General features: G+C 45.5%; 1 protein-coding gene across 1 annotated transcript in view; it reads left to right on the top strand.

The window, feature by feature from the left end:
* Nucleotides 1–219: 219 nt before the first annotated feature.
* katnbl1 (katanin p80 subunit B-like 1) overlaps nt 220–25,672 on the top strand; it is a 51,449-nt gene continuing 25,996 nt past the window's right edge. The window contains exons 1-3 of the mRNA XM_072484984.1: nt 220–411; nt 9,403–9,539; nt 21,758–21,801. Coding sequence (XP_072341085.1) covers nt 9,417–9,539; nt 21,758–21,801 — 167 coding nt within the window. The 5' untranslated portion in view covers nt 220–411; nt 9,403–9,416. The remainder of the gene's footprint in view (nt 412–9,402; nt 9,540–21,757; nt 21,802–25,672) is intronic.

The following is a 25,672-nucleotide window of genomic DNA, read 5'->3' as shown; positions in this document are numbered from 1 at the left end:
CTTCCCGGCGTGCCGCGACTCTGTGCGGGCTAAGGTCCTCCGATTGGGAGGACCCGAGCCTTCCCGGCGTGCCGCGACTCTGTGCGGGCTAAGGTCCTCCGATTAGGAGGACCCGAGCCTTCCCGGCGTGCCGCAGCTCTTGTGCGGGCTGAGGTCCTCCGATTGGGAGGACCCGAGCCTTCCCGGCGTGCCGCAGCTCTTGTGCGGGCTGAGGTCCTCCGATTGGGAGGACCCGAGCCTTCCCGGCGTGCCGTGTCCCCCCTCTTGCGGGATGAGGTCCTCCGAACCGCATTCCAGGCGTGCTGTGGGTCCCGTGGTTTATATGGAGTAGCTTCGGATGAGGGGAGGGTGGCAGGGCGAGGTCTGATTCTACCCGCTCGAAAGCCTACTGAAATGCTGTAAAATGTTCAGGTGAGTGCCTTCCATCCTGTTGGCGGGAGGTCCGGGCCGAGGCCTGGCACTTGGGTAGTTTCTGCCAGATAAAGGCATTGGGATTAACAGGAGTCGGAGGGCAATTTCTTATTTTTAATCCAAATATATTTGCCTAGGGTTCATAAACCTGCATTGGCCTACACTCTTGGGGATCGATGTGCAACAACTTCTGATTAACGGAAAAGATCCAGAGTATAACCATAAATGTATTTTTTTTTTCAATCGGGGTTCACATAATAACATCTGAAGATGCCCCATTAAAAAAATTGGAAACTCAGCTATCACCTCAGCTATCCCTAAATAGCAACCTGATGCCTCCGGGAAATTCGTTTGGTTCCATTTTATTCACCTGGCTGGGAGTGGCATGAAGAGGAGGGAAGTCTGTTCAAAAAGGGTAAAGTTGTCAAAGCCCAACTTGTGGAATTGCTGGCTGGCAGATTGGCGGATCCTATGCTGTTTTGGCAGCTGCTGGTTTCTTTGTATCTGCTGGGAATACCGAAAGTGTGTTTAATGTGATTGCTGGCTTGCAAAGCCCACTTGCAAGCTCTTAACATTGTAAAACTGGTTTGTACAAACCTGTTCGCAACTTCTGAAAACTGGCATTGTGTTACAAGGGTGAATTTGTTGCTGTTTTTGCCCTGGAACCCGGATTTATTTTTCTTTGCAGGACCTGAGTTTTGGCTTTCGTCCACTATGAATAATGTAGATGGACAGGGCTAAGCAGTGAATGTTAAAGGCAGTGGTGCCGGTGTAGGTAAACTCTTAGATTTATTGTCACATGTACTGAGGTACTGTGAAAAGTATTTTCCATACATGAAAAACATAGGACATATAATAAGTATGTAGACATTGGGTGAAGCACATGGGGTATTGTGCTACAGCAGCAGAGAATTTGCGTGGAGCGATCAGTTCAGTCCATAAGAGGGCCATTCAGGAGTCTGGTAACAGTGGGGAAGAAGCTGTTTTTGAATCTGTTGGTGTGTTTTCTCAGACTTTTGTATCTTTCCGGTGGTGTATGGGAGGTGGGTTCACTAAATGGGCTGGGCTGTGCTCATCCCTTTAAGTTTCTGAAGTAGTTTCACTGCTCACCTGTTTTTGGATACATTGGAGGAAAGTGAGGATTTCTAAATGCCCCTCCTTGTTTAGTGGGGTGGTTTGTGTGTATTTATTATTTTTTTAAGTTTAGAGTACCCAATAATTTTTTTTCCAATTACGGGACAATTTAGTGTGTTCAATCCACCTACCTTGCACATCTTTGGGTTGTGGGGGCGAAACCCACGCAAACACTGGGAGAATGTGCAAACTCCACACAGCCAGTGACCCAGAGCCGGGATCAAACCTGGGCCCTTGGCGCGTGAGGCAGCAGGGCTAACTCACTGCGCCACCGTGCTGCCCATGTGTGTAATTATTAGCATGCTTCAGATATTGTGGTGAAGTGCTTGGCTTTTGTTTTGTACTTTTGCAAGATATGATAGTTGCTAATACAAATGTGATACATTGCAGATAGTGGAAATCTGAAATAGGAATAACAAATGCTGTAAAAACTCAGCAGATTGGTACCATTGAAATTAGGGCAAGAAATCTCCCACTAAACCGAACGAAACCACCAAACAGAATTGGCTATTAATCTCATTTAAGTTTGTGGAATATCCCTGGAGAACAACTGTGTATTTGCTTGCTTAAATCTCATTGTTTGAGCTATTTTGACTTGATGTGCTGCGTGTATAAGGGGTGGCACTGTAGCACAGTGGTTAGCACTGTTGCTTCACCACGCCAGGGTCTTGGGTTTGATTCCCAGCTTGGGTCACTGTCTGTGGAGTATGCATGTTCTCCCCGTGTCTGCGTGGGTTTCCTCCGAGTGCTCCGGTTTCCTCCCACACATCCCAAAAGACGTGATTGTTCAGTGAATTGGACACTCTGAATTCTCCCTCCGTGTACCCGAACAGGTGCCGGAGTGTGGCGACTAGGGGATTTTCACAGTAACTTCATTGCAGTGTTAATGTAAGCCTACTTGTGACACAAAGATTATTATTAAGTTATTCAATCCTCCCCATAACTGGGGCATTTGTAACTCCAGGAAGGCATAATTTCCAAACTCCATAGTGATATGACCGAGCTACAAATGAACACAGCCACTCCATTCTTGCTATGTGGATAGAATTTGCCAAGTGTGTGCCTAATAGAATTAACAAACTGTCAGTTTGAAGCAGTGAGAGACTCACTGGTAGAGTTTGTCCCTTAACACCTGGTTTAATACTAACTCAACGATAATTAAAACACAATTCTGTATTAAGTGCACAGTCCTTAGTGTAATTGTAATCAGTGAGGAAATCTTATTTTGACTGCATGAGATAACAGCAACCTTGCCTGTTGGGGAAGAAAAAAAAGGGTTCAGTGATCCATACCAGATGAGAAACCTTTCCAGTAGGTTTCAATCCCTCTTTTGTTTTCTGTCCCTCAGTTTTGGTGAAATACTTGCTTTTGTTCAGTATTTTTGCAAGTTGCTAATACAAAAACAATATGTTGTAGATTGTAGAAATCTGAAATAGGAACAGCAAATATTCAGCAGGTTGGCCGCATCTATGGATCATAAGATACTGGAGCAGAAGGAGGTCATTCAGCCATTCAATGAGATCATAACTAATCTGATTAAAATCTTCAACTCCACTTTCCTTCCATTATCCCCATAACTCTTGATTCCCTTACTAATCGATCTATCTGTACCTTGAACATATTTAACAATCCAGCCTCTGCAGCCCTCTGCGGTAAAGAATTCCACAGATTTACTACTCTGAAAGAAGAAATTCCTCCTCATTTCTGTCTTAAATGGGTGATCCCTTACTCTTAAAATTGTGACCCCAATATACAACGCCCAATGCCATGGGCTCTTATCATCTTCAGCAACCATTTGTGCTGTCCCCTTATCAGAGGCTCTGCCTAGGCAGCTGAAGATGCAGTCACCCAATGGCAGAGCAATTACAATCAGGGTTGCTCGAGAGGCCGAATTAGATGACAATTCGAATCGTGAAATCTCGAGGTAAGGGGTATGAATGAGGGTTTTAGCAGCAGATGAATTAAGATGGATGGAGTTAGGATATGTTACAGAGGTGGAACTGAACAAGTTTTGGTCATGGTGTGGATGTTTAGTCAGAATCTCTGGATCAGATATGACCCTGGTCAATAATAACAATTATTAGTGTCACAAGTAGGATTGCATTAACACTGCAATGAAGTTACTGTGAAAATCCCCAATGTCACCACCGGTGCTTGTTCGGGTACACTGAAGGAGAATTCTGAATGTCCAATTCACCTAACAAACACTTCTTTTGGGACTTGTGGGAGGAAACCGGAGCCCCTGGAGGAGACAGTGACCCAAGTCGGGAATAGAGTCCAGGTTCCTGGTGCTGTGAAGCAACAGTGCTAACCACTTCGCTACCGTACTGTCCGGTTCAGCCTCCCACAGTTTGTAAGGGAGAAGGATTGAATGGTTGGCTGGGAATTGAGTTTGTAGCAGGGATCATAAACAATAGCTTCAGGCTTTCTGGCATTTACTGTAGGAAATTTCTGCTGCTGGTCGGACAGACAATTGAATAATTTGGTAACAATAGAGGAATTGAGAGGTGTCATTGGCACATGTGGAAGCTGAGACTGTTTTCAAATGATGTTGCCAAGGGGCAGCATTTCAGTGAGAAATAGGAGGGGTCAAGGATTGATTCTTGCAAGGTAAATATGAAAGTAGGAAGAGAAACCATTTCAAGTGGTACTCTGGCTGTGATTAGAAATGGAGAATGAAAAATTGACAAGATAAAGATCAAGTTTTAGATTTTTTTAATTCAATTAAAAACTGACGGAATGAAACAGAACAGTTGTAATAGTTCATTTTCAGTGTCTGAGCTTTTCTTGGTTGGAATTAATAATTATCAAATTGTTAAAGGGTACTTAAACTGCAATGGACATGACTTGATTTTCAATGCTGAGATTAAATTTGTATACATTGTTACATTGACTTGAAAATCTGGGTCATTATCTAATTACTGCCCATGTATTCTTTTCCCTTTCTTGTTTTGCTTTCTATTTATTATGGCCTACATAGCATACATGTATCTGAACTCTTTTGTGTATGCAACCGTAGGGATTTCAGTGATACCCTGCAGTTGGCCTCGGTCTAGCAACCGTTATTTTTGTCTCCTTTTCCGGCACAGCAACTCCTCTTTGAGCGTGTGGGTATAGTTTTATAATTCGAGTTTGAACCGCAGTGTTTTCAGATGGATAGAGCAACCTCTGATTGCTCCATGGTTTTTTTTTCTCAGCCATTTTCTTCCTTCTGAAAGTGTAACCTCTTCAATATCTTGTCCGGTATTCAGATGCGAGGAGACTAGTGGAAGAATTCACAACTCCCAAATTAATGAAGAATTGTGCTTGTGCTGTAGAGTTAAAGCATCCCCTTTTGTCTTAGCAGCTGGGAGACAGTTGGATCTTCATCATAAGATCAGAGGTGGGGATGATTGCATCGCATTCAGTGTCATTTATAATTCCTTGTAAAATAAAGCAGTCAATTCCTGCATGCAGCAAGACGTCAACAGCATCCAGGCTTGATCTGGCAACATGTCTGAGGCAGTGGTCAGTTCTGAGAAGAGAGGGTTTGCCCACCGTCCTTTGGCATTCAATTGACATTGCCATCATCAAATTGAACCGGCCACACATGTACTGTGTCTACAAGAACAGGTCAGAACCTGGGTATTCTGTGACAAATGATTCACCCCAAAGTTCTTACACCACCTACATGGCAAGAGTCAGGATTGTAATGGGATTATGTCCACTTGTCTGGGTGAGTACAGGTCCAATAAAGGCAAGAGTTCAATGCCACTTAGGACAAAGCAGCCAGGCTGATTGCCATTGCCTCCCTCACCGTAAACATTCACTCCCTGCACTGTCAACAGAACATGGCTGCAGTGTGTACCATCTACAAGATTCAATGCTGCAGATTGCCTGAGCTTTTTTGATAGCATCTTGCAAATCGGTGGCATTTGCTGCCTAGAAGGACAGGGTACCAGGCACACAAGAACAGTGCTACCTCCAAGTCACACGTTGTCGTGACTTGCAAATGTATAGTTCTTTCATCGATCAAGCTCCCACCTTCCGAACAGCAATGGCAGAGTACCTTCACTACTTGTGTACTTCTTGAATGGTAAGAAATTGCAACGTGTAGATCACAAGAGGACCTGGGTGTCTTTGTCCATAAGTTACTGAAGGCTAGCATGCAGGTGCAGCAAGCTATTAGGAAGGATAATAATAATCGCTTATTGTCACACAAAAAAATGCTTCATTGAAGTTACTGTGAAAAGTACTGGGATGTGAGCCTTGATTGCAAGATGATTTTAGTACAGGAGTAGTGAGGTCTTTCAAAATAAGGGGGGTGCCACTTAGGACTGAGATGGGGAGAAATGTCTTTACTCAGAGGATTGTGAATTTTTGGAATTATCTGGCCCAGAGGGCTATGGAAGCTCAAAGCAGCGATTGACAGATTTTGGTTATGGGGCTAGTGTGTGTAAACCACATTGAAGTGACTGATCCGTCAAGATCGTATTGAATGGCGCAGCAAGCTCAACAGGCTGAATGACCTACCCCAGTTGCCTTCATGAAGTACAGTTCCAATGGACTGCTGCAGTTCATGAAGAAAACTGACCAACAGCTTTTCAAGGAGGACAATAAGTCCTTTCATTGCCATCGACTACCATATCCTGTGAATGAATGAGATAAAGTTGCCTCAAAAAAGAAATATTTCCTTATGTCAGCATCAGAATTGGGCCCATCACCTCACAATGATAGAATATTTCACATTTTTTGGAAGTGTGTTTTGAGATTTTGTTTCCCACTGTTTTGGGAATTTACTATAGTCCCCACCACAGAAATTGCAAATAAGTGGCTTAAATCATGCTCTGTAGTTAAGATGCATGTTGTTTCAGTCATTGAAATACCAGTTTGAAGTTGTTTGGTTGTCACTTGCTCAGGAAAACACTAAAATACAATGATTAATATTAAATTGTAGGAAAGAGTATGTAGTGCAGTGTTAATTCTTCCTTTCCAAATGAAAGAAAGAAAATCGCTTCTTGTCACAAGTAGGATTCAAATGAAGTTACTGTGAAAAGCCCCTAGTCACCACATTCAGGCGCCTGTTCGGGGAGGCTGTTACGGGAATCGAACCATGCTGCTGGCCTGCCTTGGTCTGCTTTCAAAGCCAGCGATTTAGCCCTGTGCTAAACAGCCCCTGCACCCCTGCAATGGCGTACCAGGTATTGGTACCAGTGTTCCCTCTAAGCTGCACAGCGACTAAAACGTTCCTTGTGGGTCATGCCATGTAGGCCCCTTTGAGTTACTCTGGAAAACAAGTTAAAGTGCCACACAATGACGAAGGTCAATGGAAGCAGCGTTGCTTAACATGCCTAAAATTGGTTCTTTTAGGCACAACTTTAGAACTGTTAATACAAGTTTAACCTTTCCTATTCTGGTGCTTTTCGATATATTAATGAATGTAATAAACTGGCATTGCCCTGTGGTACCCGAGTAAAAGGAAGGAAGTGCAAAACCATAAGCAGAAAATATGGTTCCAAATTACATAAGAGTTAGATACATGTAAATTAAGGAAGGTGAAAAAGATCACTTTCTGGATTTTTCAAAAAAAAGTGTTGATTTGTTAGAAAGAAAATGCAAAGTGATGCTATTCAATATGAGGTCATGTGTCCAACATATTTATTTGAGGAGCAAGTGCTTATTCATAATTGTTAAATGTGGTGATTTTGTATGTATTTGATTCAAATCATTGTTAATTTTTAATATTATAAATCTATAAATCTACATGCATGTTACTGATGTATAGTCCAGGGCCCAGGAGAATGAAACAGATGGGGAGTTAAAAACATGATATAATGCCCGAATCGGAAGCTGTGTTGACTTGGGGTGGGGTCGGTTTCACGTTACCTTGTAATTATAAGTAGCGAGTACAGGGACTGGATACAGGCCTGCGTGAATCTGAAAGAAAGAATTGCATTCATATAGCACTTTACACGACCACTGGATGTCTCAAATGCGTTACAGCAAGTGAAGAAGTGCAGTCGAAATGCAGCATGTAATTTACACACGGCAAGCTCCCACAAACAGCAATGTGATAATGACCAGATAAGAGTCATCCGGACTCGAAACATTCGCTCCCTTCTCTCAGATGCTGTCAAACCTGCTGAGATTGTCCAGTATTTTCTGTTTTTGACCAGATGTTTTTGTGATAATTGAGGGATGTATATTGGCCAGAACTCTAGGGATAACTCTCCCTCTCCTCCTCTGCAATAATGCTGTAGGTTCTTTCAATTCCACTTGAGCTGGCAAGTGGTGCCTTAGTTTAATGTCTCAACCAAAAGATGGCACCTCTGACAGAGCAGCACTTTTGCAACCCTTGGTTGGAGTATCATCTTTGATTTTTGTGCTCGCGCTCTGGAGTCAGAGTTGAAACCATGACCATGTGCCCCAGAGGCACGAGTGCTTCCAAGTTAACCCCAGCTGACATTAAGAACAGTGAAGCCTGGAAATGGCAACCTTCAGGTTATGTGCTGAGTAGAAATTTGAGAAACTGTCTGGAAGCATTTTGTAATGAATGGAATGTTGTACAGTGTACTTGGTTAAGTATCACCAACTGCCAATTTATCCGTGAATGTCTAAGCATCCATTTCTTAAGCACCTTGAGTCTGGAATTACATGTTTTCCTTGCTGCAAGTCCCTGGCTCCATATTTGCATGTTGGAACATATATGAACATAATATCCTATCTACTTTCCTGTGCGCAGTCCTACAACTCTACCTTTGCCTGCTCACCTGGCTATGCAAGGTCCAGTGAATTGCTTTTAGGATCCTCACTTTGTATTTAGATCCTTCCATTGTCTTGCCTCACCTCAATTATTTCCTTGGACAGTACATTTACGTGTGTGCCTTCTGCCTCGGATGTTGAATGACTGTATTTTCCATTTACTTTCTCCACCATTGGTGTTTCCTCCAGCCACTGTGGTCTGTCCCTCCAATAGCCCTACCACTGTTCCTCTTTGAACTTTCAAAAACCTCCTGAAATTCAATTTTGACTGACTGTGAGAATTCGTTTCCCTTCAGTCCGGATGAAATGATCAATCGAACACCAAGTCTCTTTAACATACGTTTATTCACGGCCGGAGCTACATCACTGTACCTCGGGGAGGTACAGCAGCAAGCCAAAGTTAATACATCCAACAGTAGTATATATACAATATATGACACTGTTTCTTTTCTGAGGACAGCCCCCTTCGAGGAGGCCTACATTACGACATTCTGTTGCTTTCAGCTTAGTTATAGTTATCTTTAAAATTAGGAACCATTCTTACTGCAATTTGTCTGGTGCAAAAGCAGAAGCGATTACCAAGCCTTGACATTCCAGTTTACACACAGCTCTATTTTATCTTGAGCCAAACTCTCATTAAAACTCTCAACTGCTCCTTCTCTCCTCCTTGGCACTCAACATTATGTTTTGCCTTCGACGGTGTTCAAGTAACTTGGGTTCTAGAAACGTAAGTGAAATGTTATTTATGGTTAAGAAATGAGCATGGGGCCCTTTTATATCCTCTAATGCATTGTAAGGAAAATTGAGTTTTCAGATAAAATCTGCTAGCTGGAGAAGATGCAATGAGCTGAATGGCGTATTTCTGTGCTTAATTTTTCTATGGTTCGAATAGGTCACTGATAATACAATTTAATGTCCAGGGGCCAAGAAGGCTCCAATTCAAAGCATGTTTATTCTTTTTTTTAAAGCAGAGCATCTTAGAAACAGGGACCAAATTGAAGAAGGGGTGAGGAGAATTGATTTGAGCAAACCAAGCAGGCTGATCATGTAACTATTCTGTCTGAATATGAATAAAAAAGATTAGACAGTAATTATTTTCATCTGTTTCTAATCTAGGATTGCAAGTGATTATGGCATCTAGACATCAAAATGACAGGAAAGGTGTATTGTTATTTAGTCTGGAGGAGCAGCTCATTGAAAAAAGGCAACTTGGTAAAAGGATGCATCCTGATTGCAGTGAGATTATGAAAAAGGTGAGCAGAAAATATTTATATAGCTTCATTCTTCAGTGCATGTAATATTATTTCCAGTGTATTTATTGTCTCATCTCATTAAGTTCCTATTTTTATTCACTGAAATCACGGCAGTTTGTAAGGAGACGTGTGCCTCTGCAAACGTGCATCATCACGTTGTGTAACGTTTCCTTTCTCCACCTTGTTCGGCATCCCAAACCAGTCACCTCGATAGTTATTCCTTTGTTTTCAACAACGTGATGTTTTCGACTGTCCCCTCATTATTCAATTTTCAGACTTTTTTTTTTGCTTCAGACCCTGCCATAAGTTCCAGGCCGGGAAGCTGCACCAAGTCTCTGCAGCTTCAGGTCTTGTATCAGTCGCTTTGTCACTTTGTAATTGTTCAGAAGAGACATCTGGTGATTGACCCTTCCTATCAGAGAATCCTAGTCTCTCGGAAGTGGGGGCGAGAGCTTCATCGTGCCAATCCACAGAATGCGTAGACTAACAGTGTGTTGTAGCATCTCCCTCAAGTTCTTGTTTTTAGCACTGCCCCATTTCTGACAGGCCTAACGTGTGCCCTGAGTCACCTATACATATACCGGGTCAATATATAATTACAATAGTGTAATCTGTAGGCCTGATAGGACACCTTCCCACCCTCACTGTATCAGTTACATGCATTTCTGCGACATTTCAGCTTGTGTCCTGGAAACACTTTTTTCTGGGGCAGATAAAAATTGTTCAGCTTTATAATGCTACAGACAGCAAGTGAAGGTACAGATGAACTGTTTTAATCGAATCTCCCCTTGATTTTAACTACTACAGAAAAATCAAAAAGTATTTCAAGGTGCGCATTCTCCTACTGGTCGACTTTGAACCCGAGATGTACAAATTTCCCATTTCAAGGCCAGACTTGCATTCCTGACTTAGTTGTTTAGGCTGTCTCTTTCTCTCCCCCGTCACAGGGAAGGCTACTATTGACATCCCTGCCACAGGGTAGAATACTATTCAGGCGAGGGCAGCATGGTGGCGCAGTGGGTTAGCACTGCAGCCTCACTGCGCTGAGGTCCCAGATTTGATCCCGGCTCTGGGTCACTGTCCGTGTGGAGTTTGCACATTCTCCCTGTGTCTGTGTGGGATTCGCCCCACAACCCAAAGATGTGCAGGCTACGTCGATTGGCCACTCTAAATTGCCCCTTAATTGGAAAAAATGAATTGGGTACTCTAAATTAAAAAAAAAAAATACTATTCAGATATCTTTCCCATTGAGTGATTTGCTAGTAACTCCCATGAATAATACCAGCTACCTCTCCTCCCTGTAGTGCAGGTTCAATGGAAAGGCACCTAAATAGGCTGTGAGCTCTGTGACATGCCTCAAACTGGCTAATCTGGTTTCAGATCTACAGTACCTGGCCCAATAACTAACAAACCTTTGTTTAAATGGCTAACGCCAGTGGCTTTTACAAATCTTTCTGAATTTTTTTTTTTTACTAAAGTGCCCAATTAATTGTTTTTCCAATTTAGTGTGGCCAATTCACCTACTCTGCACATCTTTGGGTTGTGGGGGTTAGACCCACGCAGACAAGGAGAATGTGCAAACTCCACAGGGACAGTGACCGGGGCTGGGATCAAACCCAGGTCATCGGCTCCGTGAGGCAGCAGTGCTAACCACTGTGCCGTCATGCCGCCCTCGACACAAAGATTGATGGAGTTGCAGATAATGGAAGAGGATTGCCAGAGGATACCGCAGGGTATAGATCGGTTGGAGACTTGTGCAGAAAAATGGCAGTTGGAGTTTAATCTGGACAAATGTGAGGCAATGCATTTTGCAAGACCTAACACAGGTGGGAATTACACAGTATGTGGCAGAACCCTTAGGAGTATTGACAGACAGATCTGGGCATACAGGTCCACAGATCACTGAAAGTGGCAATGCAGGTGGATAAGGTAGTCAACAACGCATACGCCATTCTTGCCTTCATCGGTTGGGACATTGAGTATAAATATTGGCAAGTCATGCTGCAGCTATATTAGTGTCACAAGTAGGCTTGCATTAACACTGCAATGAAGTTATTGAGAAAATCCCCTAGTCGCCACACACCTGCGTCTGTTCGGGTACACGAAAGGAGAATTCAATGTCCAATTCATTTACCAAGCACGTCTTGTGGGAGGAAACCGGAACATCCAGAGGAAACCCGTGCAGACACTGGGCACACAGTGACCCAAGCTGGGAATCAAACCTGAGACCCTGCCGCTGTGAAGCAACAGTGCTAACCACTATGCTACCATGCCACCCCAACAGAACCTTAGTTAGTCCACATTTGGGATATTGTGCACAATTCTGGTTGCCACACTACTTTGGAGAGGGTACAGAAGAGGCCTACCAGGATGTTGCCTGATCTGGAGGGTATTAGCTATGAGGAGAGATTGGATAAACTCTGATTGATTGTTTTCACAGAATGATGGAGGTTGAGGGGCGACCTGATAGAGATTTACAAAATTATGAGCACATGCACGGAGTGGATAGTCAGGTGCTTTTTCCCAGGATGGAAAAGTCAATTACGAGGGGGTGCGATGGGGAAGTTTAGAGGAGATGTGAGAGTCAGGATTTTTACACAGGTTGGTGAGTGCCAAGAACGTGCTGCTGGGGGAGATGGTGGAAGCGGATACGATCGCGACATTTATGAGGCATCTTGACGAATACATGAATCGAGGGATATGGACGCCGGAAGCGCATAAGGTTTTAGTTTAGACGGGCATCATTACCAACAGAGGCTTGGAGTGCCGAAGGGCCTGTTCCTCTGATCTGATGTACTGTTCTTTGTTCTAAAGTAACATAAGAACTAGGAGCAGGAGTAGGCCATCTGGTCCCTCGAGCCTGCTCCGCCATTCAATGGGATCATGGCTGATCTTTTGTGGACTTAACTCCATGTTCCGGCCCGAACACCATAACCCTTTATTCCTTTATTCTCCAAAAAACTATCTATCATTATCTTGAAAACATTTAATGAAGGAGCCTCAAATGTTTCACTGGGCAGGGAATTCCATAGATTCATAACCCTTTGGGTGAAGAAGTTCCTCCTAAACTCAGTCCTAAATCTACTTCCCCTTATTTTGAGGCTATGCCCCCTAGTTCTGCTTTCACCCGCCAGTGGAAACAACCTGCCCGCATCTATCCTATCTATTCCATTCATGATTTTATATGTTTCTATAAGATCCCCCCTCATCCTTCTAAATTCCAACGAGTAAAGTCCCAGTATACTCCATCTCTCCTCGTAATCCAACCCCTTCGACTCTGGGATTAACCTCGTGAATCTCCTCTGCACACCCTCCAGTGCCAGTACGTCCTTTCTCCGGTAAGGAGACCAAAACTGAACACAGTACTCCAGGTGTGGCCTCACTAACACCTTATACAGCTGCAGCATAACCTTCCTACTCTTAAACTCCATCCCTCTAGCAATGAAGGACAAAATTCCATTTGCCACCTTAATCACCTGTTGCACCTGTGAACCAACTTTTTGCAACTCGTGCACTAGAGCACCCAAGTACCTCTGCACAGTAGCATGTTTTAATATTTTATCATTTAAACAATAATCCCTTTTGCTGTTATTCCTACCAAAATGGATAACCTCTCATTTGTCAACATTGTATTCCATCTGCCAAACCCTAGCCCATTCACTTAACCTATCCAAATCCCTCTGCAGACTTTTTGCTTTACCACTCATCTTAGTACCGTCTGCAAACGTGGACACATTTCACTTGATCCCCAACTCCAAATCACCTATGTCAATTGTGGGCCCACACTGATCCCTGAGCGACACCACTAGCTACTGATCGCCAACCAGAGAACACCTATTAATCCCCACTCTTTGCTTTCTATTAATTAACCAATCCTCTATCCATGCTATTACTTTACCCTTAACGTTATGGATCTTTATCTTATGCAGCAACCTTTTGTGTGGCACCCTGTCAAAAGCTTTCTGGAAATCCAGATCTACCACATCAATTGGCTCCCCGTTGTCCACCGCACTGGTAATGTCCTCAAAAAATTCCACTAAATTAGTTAGGCATGACCTGCCCTTTATGAACCCATGCTGCGTCTCTCCAATGGGACAATTTCCATCCAGATGCCTCGCTATTTCTTCCTTGATTCCAGCATCTTCCCTACTACCGAGTTAAGCTAACTGGCCTATAATTTCCCGCTTTCTGCTGTTGCTAACTTTTGCCTTGGTTTAATTGCTCTGCTTTATCACCTTTGCTCTTGAGTCGCCAGGTATCTTTCTGATACCGCCACGTGGTTCAAGTCCGAGTAATGATCAACAACCCAATACACCGCTTAGTAAGAGTTAAATCAAAGCACATTTATTATACACAGTAATCACTACTCATGCATAAATTCTACGTCTAAGCTACTTCCTACAACTAACAGGCCAATACTTGGAACTGGCCCACCAGGTCAGGGAGACGAATGGCCTTTCGTTCGGGTTCTGAGCCTGCGGGATTCGAAGTTGGTACAGATTGGTAGCTAGGAGCGCCTATCTCGTAGCCAGCGTTGAAGTAAGACTTACTAGATTTCAGCGATGGCTGGACCGGTCACTGTCAAGGGTTGATTCGTGTTGCTGAGTGACCCGGTCCAGAAGAGAAGCAGAGGAAGGGGAAGCAGAAGGGTCGATTTGAACTTGGACTATATTCTTATAGTCCCGAGGGGCTTCCCGCCTTTCGGGGCGGACCCTGTACCTGGTTCCAAGTGATTGGACTTTGTCCCAATCACTTGGTTCGATTTTCTCCAATGCTGGAGCGATTCCTTGATCGATGGGCGGTCTTGAGGTGGTCGTTCACCTCCCTTTGTGTAGGCTTCTGCTGGCGCCAACGAGTCTGGGTTGGCTTTATGTATCTAAATGTTGCCTATTGTTCCCGGGGATTGCTCATTAATATGCAGATGGCTGGTGTTTTGTTATGCTGATGGTTGCTGGTATCGATCTTGTCTGGCCTTTCCAGAGGTAAATACACACTCAACATGCAGCTGCTTGTTTGTGTCCTGTTGGCTGACGTTCGCCATTTTAAATCGGGAGGTAGCCATTCTAAATCGGGAGTTAGCCATTTTAACTGGCTACACTGCCTACCTCCTTTTTTAAACCATACTGTCAAGTTTGCAAATTTCCAATCCGCCGGGACCACCCCAGAGTCTAGTGAATTTTGGTCAATTATCACTAGTGCATTTGCAATATCCCATGTCATCTCTTTTAGTACTCTGGGATGCATTCCATTAGGGCCAGGAGACTTGTCTACCTTTCGCCCCATTAGCTTGCCCATCACTACCTCAAGTGATAACAATCGTCTCAAGGTCCTCACATATCATAGCCTAATTTCCATCAGCCACAGGCATGTTATTTGAGTCTTCCACTGTGAAGACTGTCCCAAAAAACCCGTTCAGTTCCTCGGCCATTTCCTCATCTCCCATTATTATATCTCCCTTCTCATCCTCTAAAGGGCCAATATTTATCTGAGCCACTCTTTTTTTGTTTTTTTTGTTTTATATATTTGTAGAAACTTTTACTATCTGTTTTTATATTCTGAGCAAATTTAGACTCCTACTCTCCTAATCTATTTTACTCTTCTTTATAGCTTTTTTTATTAGCTTTCTGTTGCCCTCATAAGATTTCCCAATCTTCTAGTCTCCCACTAATCTTTGCCACTTTGTATGCTTTTTCCTTCAATTTGATACTCCCTTATTTCCTTAGATATCCACGGTCGATTTTCCCTCCTTCTACCGTCCTTCCTTTCTTTTCGTACAAACCTTTGCTGAGCACTGAAAAATCGCTTGGAAGGTACTCCACTGTTCCACAACTGTGTCACCATAAAGTCTTTGCCCCAAGTCTACCTTAGCTAGCGCTTCTCTCATCCCATTGTAATCTCCTTTGTTTAAGCACAAAACACTAGTGTTTGATTTTACCTTCTCACCCTCCATCTGTATTTTAAATTCCACCATATTGTGATTGCTCCTTCCGAGAGGATCCCTAACTATGAGATCATTAATCAATCCTGTCTCATTACACAGGACCAGATCTAGGACCGCTTGTTCCCTCGTAGGTTCCATTGCATACTGTTCTAGGAAGCTTCTCTAAACTCCTCCTCAAGGCTGCCTTGACCAACCTGGTTAAACCAATCGACGTGTCGATTAAAATCTCCCATGATAACTGCTGTACCATTTCTACATGTATCAGTTATTTCTTTGTTTATTGCCCGCCCCACCATAATGTTACTATTTGGTGGCCTACTCCTATCAGTGACTTTTTCGCCTTACTATTCTTGATTTCCACCCAAATGGATTCCACCTTAACCTCCATAGCATTTATGTCATCCCTCACTACTGCCCGGATGTCAATCTTAAATAACAGAGCTACACCACCTCCCTTACCATCCACTCTGTCCTTCCAAATAGTTTGATACACTTGGATATTTAAATCCCAATCGTGACCATCCTTTAACCATGTTCCAGTAATGGCCACTAAATCATAGTCATTCACGATGATCAACGACATAGATGTGTAGTACATAGGCTTATATTAAATAATCCATACAACTATTTTAAATGTGTTCGCTGCAAATTTTAATGGTTCCATTCTTGATGCATAAAAATGGATTGTTTTATAGACTTTCTAGCTGTGGAATCCAGTAATTTTTTTTTTTTTTTTTAGAATACATTTTATTGAGGCATTTATAATTGTAACATTTTAACATATCGACATTCTAAATAACAGAGCGACACGGGCAAAAACCCCACAGTAATATACCCAACTCCCCCCGCCCTAACTCCTAGTTACCTATATATCTATATATTAGATTCCATGCCCTTATTCTCCACTTCCGTGACTCACCTGCAGGTACCGGAATCCGTTCCCACCCGACAACTCAAACTCCTCCTCTAGCTCCTCCGGACTCGGGAACCTCTCCTCAGTGAAGAGATCCCCAAATCTCTCAATCCCTGCCCGCTGCCGCCTCCTAAAGCCCCCCTGGAGCAAACCGGTGATTGTCACAGATCGGTGACCACACTGACTCCAGTCTCACATGCTGCCTCCATTGCCCCCACACTCCCGGGGCTGCCACTACAACTGGACTTCTGGAGTACCGAGCCAGTGAGAACGGCAGAGGTGCCGTTAACAGAGCCTCCAGACTCGTGCCCTTACAAGATGTGAGCCTCTACCTGCTCCCACATCGACTCCTCCCCCACTACCCACTTCCTAACCATCGAAATATTACCACCCAGTAGGAATTAAGTTCGGAAGGGCCAAGCCTCCCTCCCCGCGTTCCTGTTCCAGAAGGATCTTCTTCACCCGTGGGGCTTTCCCAGCCCATATAAAACCCAAGATCGTCGCATTCATTTTCCTAAAAAATGCCTTGGGGATAAAGATTGGGAGATACTGAAACACAAACAGCAATCTCAGGAGGACTGTCATTTTCACAGTCTGTACCCGCCCCAGCAATGACAGCAGGAACACGTCCCACCTGCGGAAATCCCCTTTCATTTGCTCAATCACCCTGCCCAAATTTAATTTATGAAGCTGCCCCCAATCCTTTGCCACCTGAATCCCCAGATACCTAAAACTCCTTCCCACCACTTTGAACGGCATCTCCCTCAGTCTCCTCTCCTGCCCCCTTGCCTGGATCACGAAGACCTCGCTCTTGCTCATGTTTAGTTTGTAACCTGAGAACCGTCAAATCCCTCCAGCATTCACATAATATCTGCAATCCCCTCCATGGGTCTGTTGCTACAGGAGCAAATCATCCGCGTAGAGCGAGACCCTATGCTCCACCCCTGTCTCACTATCCCCTGCTAAATGTTCGATGCCCTCAATGCCATTGCCAAAGGCTCCATGGCCAGGGCAAACAGAAGTGGGGAGAGTATGCACCCCTGCCTTGTACCCTGACCCTCTGCACAGACTAAAATACTCTGAATGGACCCAGTTGGTCCTTACGTTCACCACCGGTGCCTGATATAGCAACTGGGCCTAATCCACGAATCCCTCTCCAAACCCAAACCTTCTCAGGACATCCCAAAGATACTTCCAGTCCACCTGATCAAAGGCCTTCTCTGCATCCATAGCCACCACCACCTCGACCTTGCGCCCCTCTGCAGGCATCATTATCACATTTAGGAGCTGTCTAATATTGGACATCAGGTGTCGTCCTTTCATATCCCGTCTGGTCCTCCCCGATTACCTCCGGGACACAATCCTCTATGCGTACGGCCAAGATCTTTGCCAACAATTTAGCATCCACATTCAACAGGGAGATCTGTCTATACGACGCACAACTCTCCAAATCTTTATCCCACTTCAAAATAAGTGAGATAAATGCCTGCGGTAACGTTGGGGGAACACTCCCAGCTCCTTGGACTCATTAAAATCCTTTACCAGGAGTGGCCCTAGCAACCCGGAAAACTTTTTACAGAACTCAACCGAGTATCCGTCAGGTCCCAGGGCCTTACCCGCTATGCATCGCCCCCAACCCGTCTATAACCTCCCCAAGCCCAATTGGGACTCCCAATCCCTCCACCAACTCCTCATCTATCCTCGGGAACTCCAGCCTGCCCCCCCCCCCCCCCCCCCCCCAACCAGGAATCGTTTCATACCTTCCTCCCCGGCTGGTGGTTCCGATTTTTACAATCTACTGTAAAACTCCCGAAACACATTATTCACCCCCGCCGGATCCAAAACCAAATTCCCCCTGTATCTTTTACTTTCCCAATCTCTCTCGCTGCCTCCTGTTTCCTTAGCTGGTGTGCCAACATCCTGCTGGCTTTTTCCCCTTATTCATACACCGTCCCCTTCACCCTCAGCTGTCCCTCTGTCTTACCTGTGGACAGGAGCCCAAATTCCAGCTGCAATCTCTGACGCTCCTTCAGAAACCAGTCATCCGGAGACTCCGCGTACCTCCTGTCCACCTGTAAAATTTCGCCTACCAGCCTGTCCAACTCCGCCCGCTCAGCCTTCTCCTTATGAGCCCGAATTGAGATGAGTTTTCCCCCCCTAATAACCGCCTGCAGTGCCTCCCACACCACCCCTGCCAGAACCTCGCCTGTGTCATTGATCCTCATATGCCCCTGAATGGCCTCCCTCACCCGCTCATACGCCTCCTCCTCCACTATCAGCCCCACATCCAACCTCCATTGCAGCCGCTGGGCCTTTCCTTTGTTGACTTGCAGGTCTACCCAGTGCGGGAACTGGTCTGACACCACAATTGCTGAATATTCAGCATCCACCACCTCAGCCAGCAGCGTTTCGCCTAACACAAAGAAGTCTATCCGGGAATATACCTTGTGTACGTGGGAGTAGAATGAAAACTCCTTACTCCTTGACCTCCCAAATCTCCACGGTTCTCTTCCCCACCCCCCACCCCAATGTGCACTATAAACCAACGCAGCTCCTTTTGCCATAGCTGATACCTTCCCAGACCTGGAACTCAAACGATCCAGCCTCGGATCCAGGACTGTGTTAAAATCTCCCCCATGATCAAGTCGATTTGAATCCAGGTCCGGGATCTTCCCCAGCACCCGTCTGACACACTCAACATCATCCCAGTTTGGGGCATATATATTTACCAATACCACGGCCATTCCCTCCAACCTCTCACTAACCTTAACATATCTACCCCCCGGGTCCACCTCTATCTTCCCCACCTCGAACGCCACCCGTTTATTAACCAGAATTGCCACGCCCCTCATTTTAATGTCTAATCCCGAACGAAACACCTGCCCAACCTATCCCTTCCTCATCTGATCAACCCCCCCGCCCCCAGCTTCGAACGTGTCTCCTGCAACATGGCCACTTCCACCTTCAGTTGCCTCAAGTGCACGAACACACAAGCCCTTTTGACTGGCCCATTGAGACCCCGAATGTACCACATGACCAGCCTGGCCGGGGGTACCCCCGCCGATAAACCGTACCCTCTCCCAGGCCAGTCTGCGGCCCATTTCTTGCACCTCCCCTGGCCCACCCAACTACCGTCATCAACCCTCCTCCACCTTGAAAGTCCCCTCCCCAACAGCAGTCTCATCTCTTTTTTTTTTCCCCCCCCCCCTCATCTCCTCTCTTTCTCTCCCCCCCCCCTCCCCCCTCGGTCTTCAGCTATCCGCCATTTTGCTTCCGTGAACTAGCCCTTCCAGCTACCCTGGCAGACCTACCCATGGCGCCAAGCATCTACCCCCCCCCCCAAAACTGGGTCACGTCTGCCGCCCCCCCCCGCCCGCTCTTAGTGCAAACAGTTGAAACAAAGGCAAGAAGCAAAAACAACGATCCCTCCCAAGGTCTGAGCACAAAGGCCCACCCCATCTCCCTTCACAAATTACTATATACAAGCCTAACCACAAACCGAACAGAAAAAAATAGCAAGAACAAGCAAAACCCCCGAAATCGGTCCAAACAGTGCAGATCCAAAGTTTTACAAAACAGTTCAGTTCTCCTCAGTCTTCCTGTCAGTCTATTCTCCTTAATGAAGTCCGCTGCCTCCTTCGCCGAGCCAAAGTACCACTCCCGGCCCCCATAGGTCATCCATAGGCGGGGCAGGAACAGAAGTCTGAACTTTGTGTCCTTTTTGTACAGGGTCGACTTGACCTTACTAAAGCTCGCCCTCCTTTGCGAGCTCTGCTCTCAGGTCCTGGTACACTCGGATCTCAACATCTTCCCACATCTGCCTGGCCCACCTAATAGTCAGCTCCTAGACCAGGAACGCATGTAATCGCACCACCATCGCCTTTGGCGGCTCACCCCCCTGGGGCTTGCGCATCAGTGCTCTGTGGGCCTGATCCACCTCCAGCGGTCGATCAAACGCACCTTCCCCAAGCAGCTTCTCCAGCATCTTCCCCTAAACACACCAGCGATTCCCTCTGGCAGACCCACAATCCAAATGTTCTGCCTCCACTTTCTCCAGCAGCCTCTTATGCTGGTCACTGAGCATCCCAATCTCAGCTGCCGTCAAGGTGGACTGGTCCTCATGCTCTCCCGCCAGCTCCTCCAACCTGTGAATCGCAGGACCCTGGGCCGCCAGTTTCGTCTCCACGCGGTCAACCACTGCCTTGATCGAGCCCACAGCCCAAGCCAGGTCCTGCACCCTTTCCTTCCATTGTTGGGTGAACTTCTCATTTAAGAAGCTCACCAACTGGTCCATCGACCACTGAGCTGACGGGGTCTGACCCTGTTCATCCGCCATTTCCACGCATGCTGTCCGCTCCTCATTCGCCACCACCGTCTGGTTTGTTGTTTTCCGATGATTTCTGGGCTCCATAAACTGGGGGTCCCTTTCTTCTGTTTCTGCTTCTACACCCTTTCTCTACAAATTTTCTACAACAATCCGGCTTAAAAGCCACACAAAGCCCACCATGAGCGAGAGCTGCCAAATGTGCGACCGCTTACTCCATGGTCGCCGCCGGAAGTCCGTGGAATCCAGCAATTAATTGAGCGTAAAGATACAATTGTTTAAAACTCTTAATTTAGAAAAAGATTTAAACTCTTATTTGATTAAAAAAGCCTTTCTAACTTAGCCACTATTTTTGAATTTTCTAATCTATTTGCTGAATTGTTACACTAATTATTTTTAAAATTTCAGAAGATGGGCTGTGTTCTTGAAATTTGCTGTTTAAAGTATTGCAACATTTATTCTAGTGATCTATGGTGAGACAGTGGTTAGCACTGCTGCCTCACAGCGGCAGGGACCCGGATTTGATTCCAATTTTGGATGACTGTGCGAAGTTTGCACAATCTGCGTGGATTTCCTCCGGGGGCTCCAGTTTCCTCCCACAGTCCAAAGATGTGCAGGTTCGGTGGATTGGCCATAATAAATTGCCCCTTTAATGTCCAAAAGGTTAGGTGGGGCTGCGGAGTTGGCGTGAGCCTGTGTAGGGTGCCCTTAGGGAGGGTTGGGGCAGCCTCGATGGGCCAAATGACCACCACCTGCACTGTAGGGATTCTATTTCTATGTTTACTCAAGCAATGTAATTGATCATAGGTGTCCGGTCCCCCCCCCCCAATTAAAAAAAATAAAATAAAAAATCCTTTCTCCAGTTTTGATTACAGCAGTGAATAATGAACCTAATCATTGAAATGAGAATTGATCACATACTTAATCTGCATTTTTACCTCTGGCATTAATGCCCATTCTTTTTGGTAGACCAAAAACTTATCTGAGAAAGCTCTTGCCTGTAATGTAGAAATGTATAATGATTGTGTTTTTAATACCAGGTTAGAATCACGGAATGTAAAGAGGCGACTCCTGAAATTAAAAGGTGAGATCAGTCCCTGATTTAACTCTTTTGCATGCTAACACTTGTGTGGACTGTTCGGCCACCAATTGCACTATCCATATTTTTACTTTAAAGGGTAAACTTTTTAACAAATTATCCTTGCTATCTAGGAGTTGTTTTTCAAAGATGTTGTAAATTGAGTACATAAGAGTACTCTGCACCTGATGGGTCCAGTCTGTTTTCATAGTTGTGCCTCACATCAAATAGCACAATGAACTGCCAGAGCTGAGCAAGCATGGGCAGGTAGCTTGCCAAGTCAGGGGGTGCAAGTGAGAAACGTACTGGCTCCTCTGCTGAGGGAAGCCGGAATTGTCTTTGAAGTCAGGCTTACTCTCAGACCATGCATTCCTGGCATGGGGATGCAATGAAGGAATTGACAGCAGGCAGGAAATCTTTTATGGGGCTGGTAGGAGAAATCATTCTCCTTCCTGACTTCAAAAATAATTGAAAGAGCTGTATTTTTCTCAGAGTTCCCACTTCCCTTGAAAGCACATGTTGTCTCAATAAAAGCTAGAAAAGTACATGATACACCCTCAATCCACTACAAGCCACACAAAAATCAACTTGGTACATACTTAAAGCACATTATTCCGCAGGTGGGATCTGTAAAGAGAAGCCAAGTTTGTGTCTCAGGTTGATGACCATCATCAGGACTGCTGTTGTATGTTATTCCCTAGTCTCTCATCATGGTTAGCAAGGCTCCCTTATGTACTCCAGACTAAATTAGTTTAAGATCAGCTTCTATCTCTGAGCAGTGACCATTTTCTCTGCTGTGAATTAGGTCACGCATTTGTGCATCCACAGATAGTGATACAAGAACACGTTTGATGATCTGAGTCTCGTATGACATGTTGAAAAGCTGGGGTGGATACTGAAGTGATGGCCACTCTTTTAAACTCGCTGGAAAAGAGTCTACTCACAAGTAATTGCTGGCTTACCTTTTGAGATGATGATGTATGCCGTATATACTCATGTAAACATCAATCTGTGTAATAGTCTATCCTGCTTGTTCGGGGGGGCCAAAGCTCAACATTTTCAGAACCAAAGTATCACCTCTACAATCACATCATATACCTGAATTCATTATTAATTTTATTAAAAAAATTACATGTGCCATGTTTCCGTGAGTTTCTCATGTAATTTACGATAGGAAGAGATCAATTCCAGGTGGGAGAGGAGTGATCAACTGCACGCATGAAAACTGGGCACAGGAACCAGCCTCCAGAACGATCTTTAAACAAATGTACAAAGTCTGACAGCACCAGGTTAAAGTCCAACAGGTTTGTTTCGAATCACTAGCTTTCAGAGTGCAGCTCTATCCTCGGGTAAATCCCCCTGAGGATTCACCTGAGGAAGGAGCTAATGATTTGAAACAAACCTGTTGCACTTTAACCTGGTGTTGTCAGACTTCTGGCTGTGCCCACCCCAGCCCAACACCAGCATCTCCACATCATTTAAATAAATGAGCATTCGGGTCTCCAGTCTTCAGCCATTGTTCTCCGCTCTCCTGGGGAGGGAAGAGGTGGCTAAGCCTTGCCAACCAGATCCTTGTGGGTGCGACTCAGTGCAAACCCCCTGTACCAGGGCTGAGGTCAAGGGCTGGGAGCCGTCAATGATGTGACTTTTGCCCCCACTCCCGAACAGCATGGAAACTGCAAGCACAGCCAACAGTTTCCTCTTCAAAGAACAAAGAAACGTACAGCACAGGAACAGGCCCTCCAAGCCTGCGCCGACCATGCTGCCCGTCTAAAGTAAAATCTTCTACCCTTCCGGGGTCCGTATCCCTCTATTCCCATCCTATTCATGTATTTGTCAAGACGCCCCTTAAACGTCACTATCGTCTCTGCTTCCACCACCTCCGTTTTAAAAAAAAAAACTTGCCTCGTACATCTCCTCTATACCTTGCCCCCTGCACCTTAAACCTACGCCCCCTAGTAATTGACCTCTCTACCCTGGGGAAAAAGCCTCTGACTATCCATTCTGTCTATGCCCCTCATCATTTTGTAGACCTCTATCAGATCGCCCCTCAACCTCTGTCGCTTCAGTGAGAACAAACCATGTTTATTCAACCGCTCCTCATAGCTAATGCCCTCCATACCAGGCAACATTCTGGTAAATCTCTTCTCCACCCTCTCCAAAGCCTCCACATCCTTCTGGTAGTGTGGCGACCGGAATTGAACACTATACTCCCAAGTGTGGCCTAACTAAGGTTCTATGCAGCTGCAACATGACTTGCCAATTTTTATACTCAAGGCCCTGGTCAATGAAGGCAAGCATGCCGTATGCCTTCTTGACTACCTTCTCCACCTGTGTTGCCCCTTTCAGTGACCTGTGGACCTGTACACCTAGATCTCTCTGGCTGTCAATATTCTTGAGGGTTCTACCATTCACTGTATATTCCCTACCTGTACTAGCCCTTCCAAATTGCATTACCTCACATTTGTCCGGATTAAACTCCATCTGCCATCTCTCCGCCCAAGTCACCAAACTATCTAAATCCTACTATCTGTATCCTCTGACAGTCCTCATCGCTATCCGCAATTACATCAATCTTTTGTGTCGTCCGCAAACTTACTAATCAGACCAGTTACATTTTCCTCCAAATCATTTATATATACTACGAATAGCAAAGGTCCCAGTACTGATCCCTGCGGAACACTGCTCGTCACAGCCCTCCAATCAGAAAAGCACCCTTCCATTGCCTTCTATGACCTAGCCAGTTCTGTACCCATCTTGCCATCTCACCTCCGATCCTGTGTGACTTCACCTTTTGTACCAGTCTACCATGAGGGACCTTGTCAAAGGCCTTACTGAAGTCCATATAGACAACATCTACTGCCCTACCTGCATTAATCATCTTTGTAACCTCTTCGAAAAACTCTTATCAAGTTATTGAGACATGATCTCCCCTTCACGAAACTGTGCTGCCTCTCACTAATACGTCCACTTACTTCCAAATGGATTCTCTCCAGTAATTGCCCTACCACTGACGTAAGGCTCACCCTTCTTAAACAAAGGAACAACATTGACCATTCTCCAGTCCTCTGCGACATCACCTGAAGACAGTGAGGATCCAAAGATTTCTGTCAAGGCCTCAGCAATTTCCTCTCTTGCCTCCTTCAGTATTCTGGGGTATTCCGGCGTGCGACTAGGGAAGCGAAAGCAAGGGCATTGTAGAACTCTGGCTCCTCCGATACCCTGAAGATTGCCACTATTGGGCATGGCTTCATCCTCACCCCCACAACCTTGGACATTGCCTCGGAGAAGGCTGTCCAGAACCCAGCAAGCTTGGGGCAAGCCCAAAACATGTGGGCGTGGTTGGCCGGGCCCCTCTGGCACCGCTCACATTTGTCCTCCACCTCCGGGAAGAACCTGGTCATTCGGGTTCTGGTCAGGTGCGCTCTGTGCACCACTTTGAGCTGCATTAGGCTTAGCCTTTCGCAGGAGGAGGTGGAGTTCACCCTGCTCAGTGCTTCGCTCCAGAGTCTCCATCCTACCTCTGTCCCCAGTTTGTCCTCCCATTTTTGTCTGATCTCGTCCAGTGGAGTCCTGGCTCTGTCCAGTAGCTGTCCGTATATTTTCCCACATAGCCCCCCCCCCCCACTTCTCGTTGCTTGTGCCTATCAGGTCCTCTAGTAGTGTGCTTTCTGGGGCCCCAGGGTACCCCACAGTTTCTTTGCGGAGGAAGTGTTTTATTTGGCGGTGTCTCATTTTCTGTCCTTTTGCTAGCCTCCACTTCCTCGTCAGTTCGTCTAGTGTCGCCTGTCTGTGCCCTGCGTAGAGTCCCCGACCGTCAATGTGCCCCCGTCCCGCCTCCATCTGGTACAACTGGTATTTCCAGTCCGTCTAGGAA

This window comes from Scyliorhinus torazame, chromosome 2, assembly GCF_047496885.1.
Source record: "Scyliorhinus torazame isolate Kashiwa2021f chromosome 2, sScyTor2.1, whole genome shotgun sequence".
Classification (NCBI taxonomy): Eukaryota; Metazoa; Chordata; class Chondrichthyes; order Carcharhiniformes; family Scyliorhinidae; genus Scyliorhinus; species Scyliorhinus torazame.
Note: the sequence above shows the minus strand (reverse complement) of the source record. Positions and strands in the feature narration are given on the sequence as shown.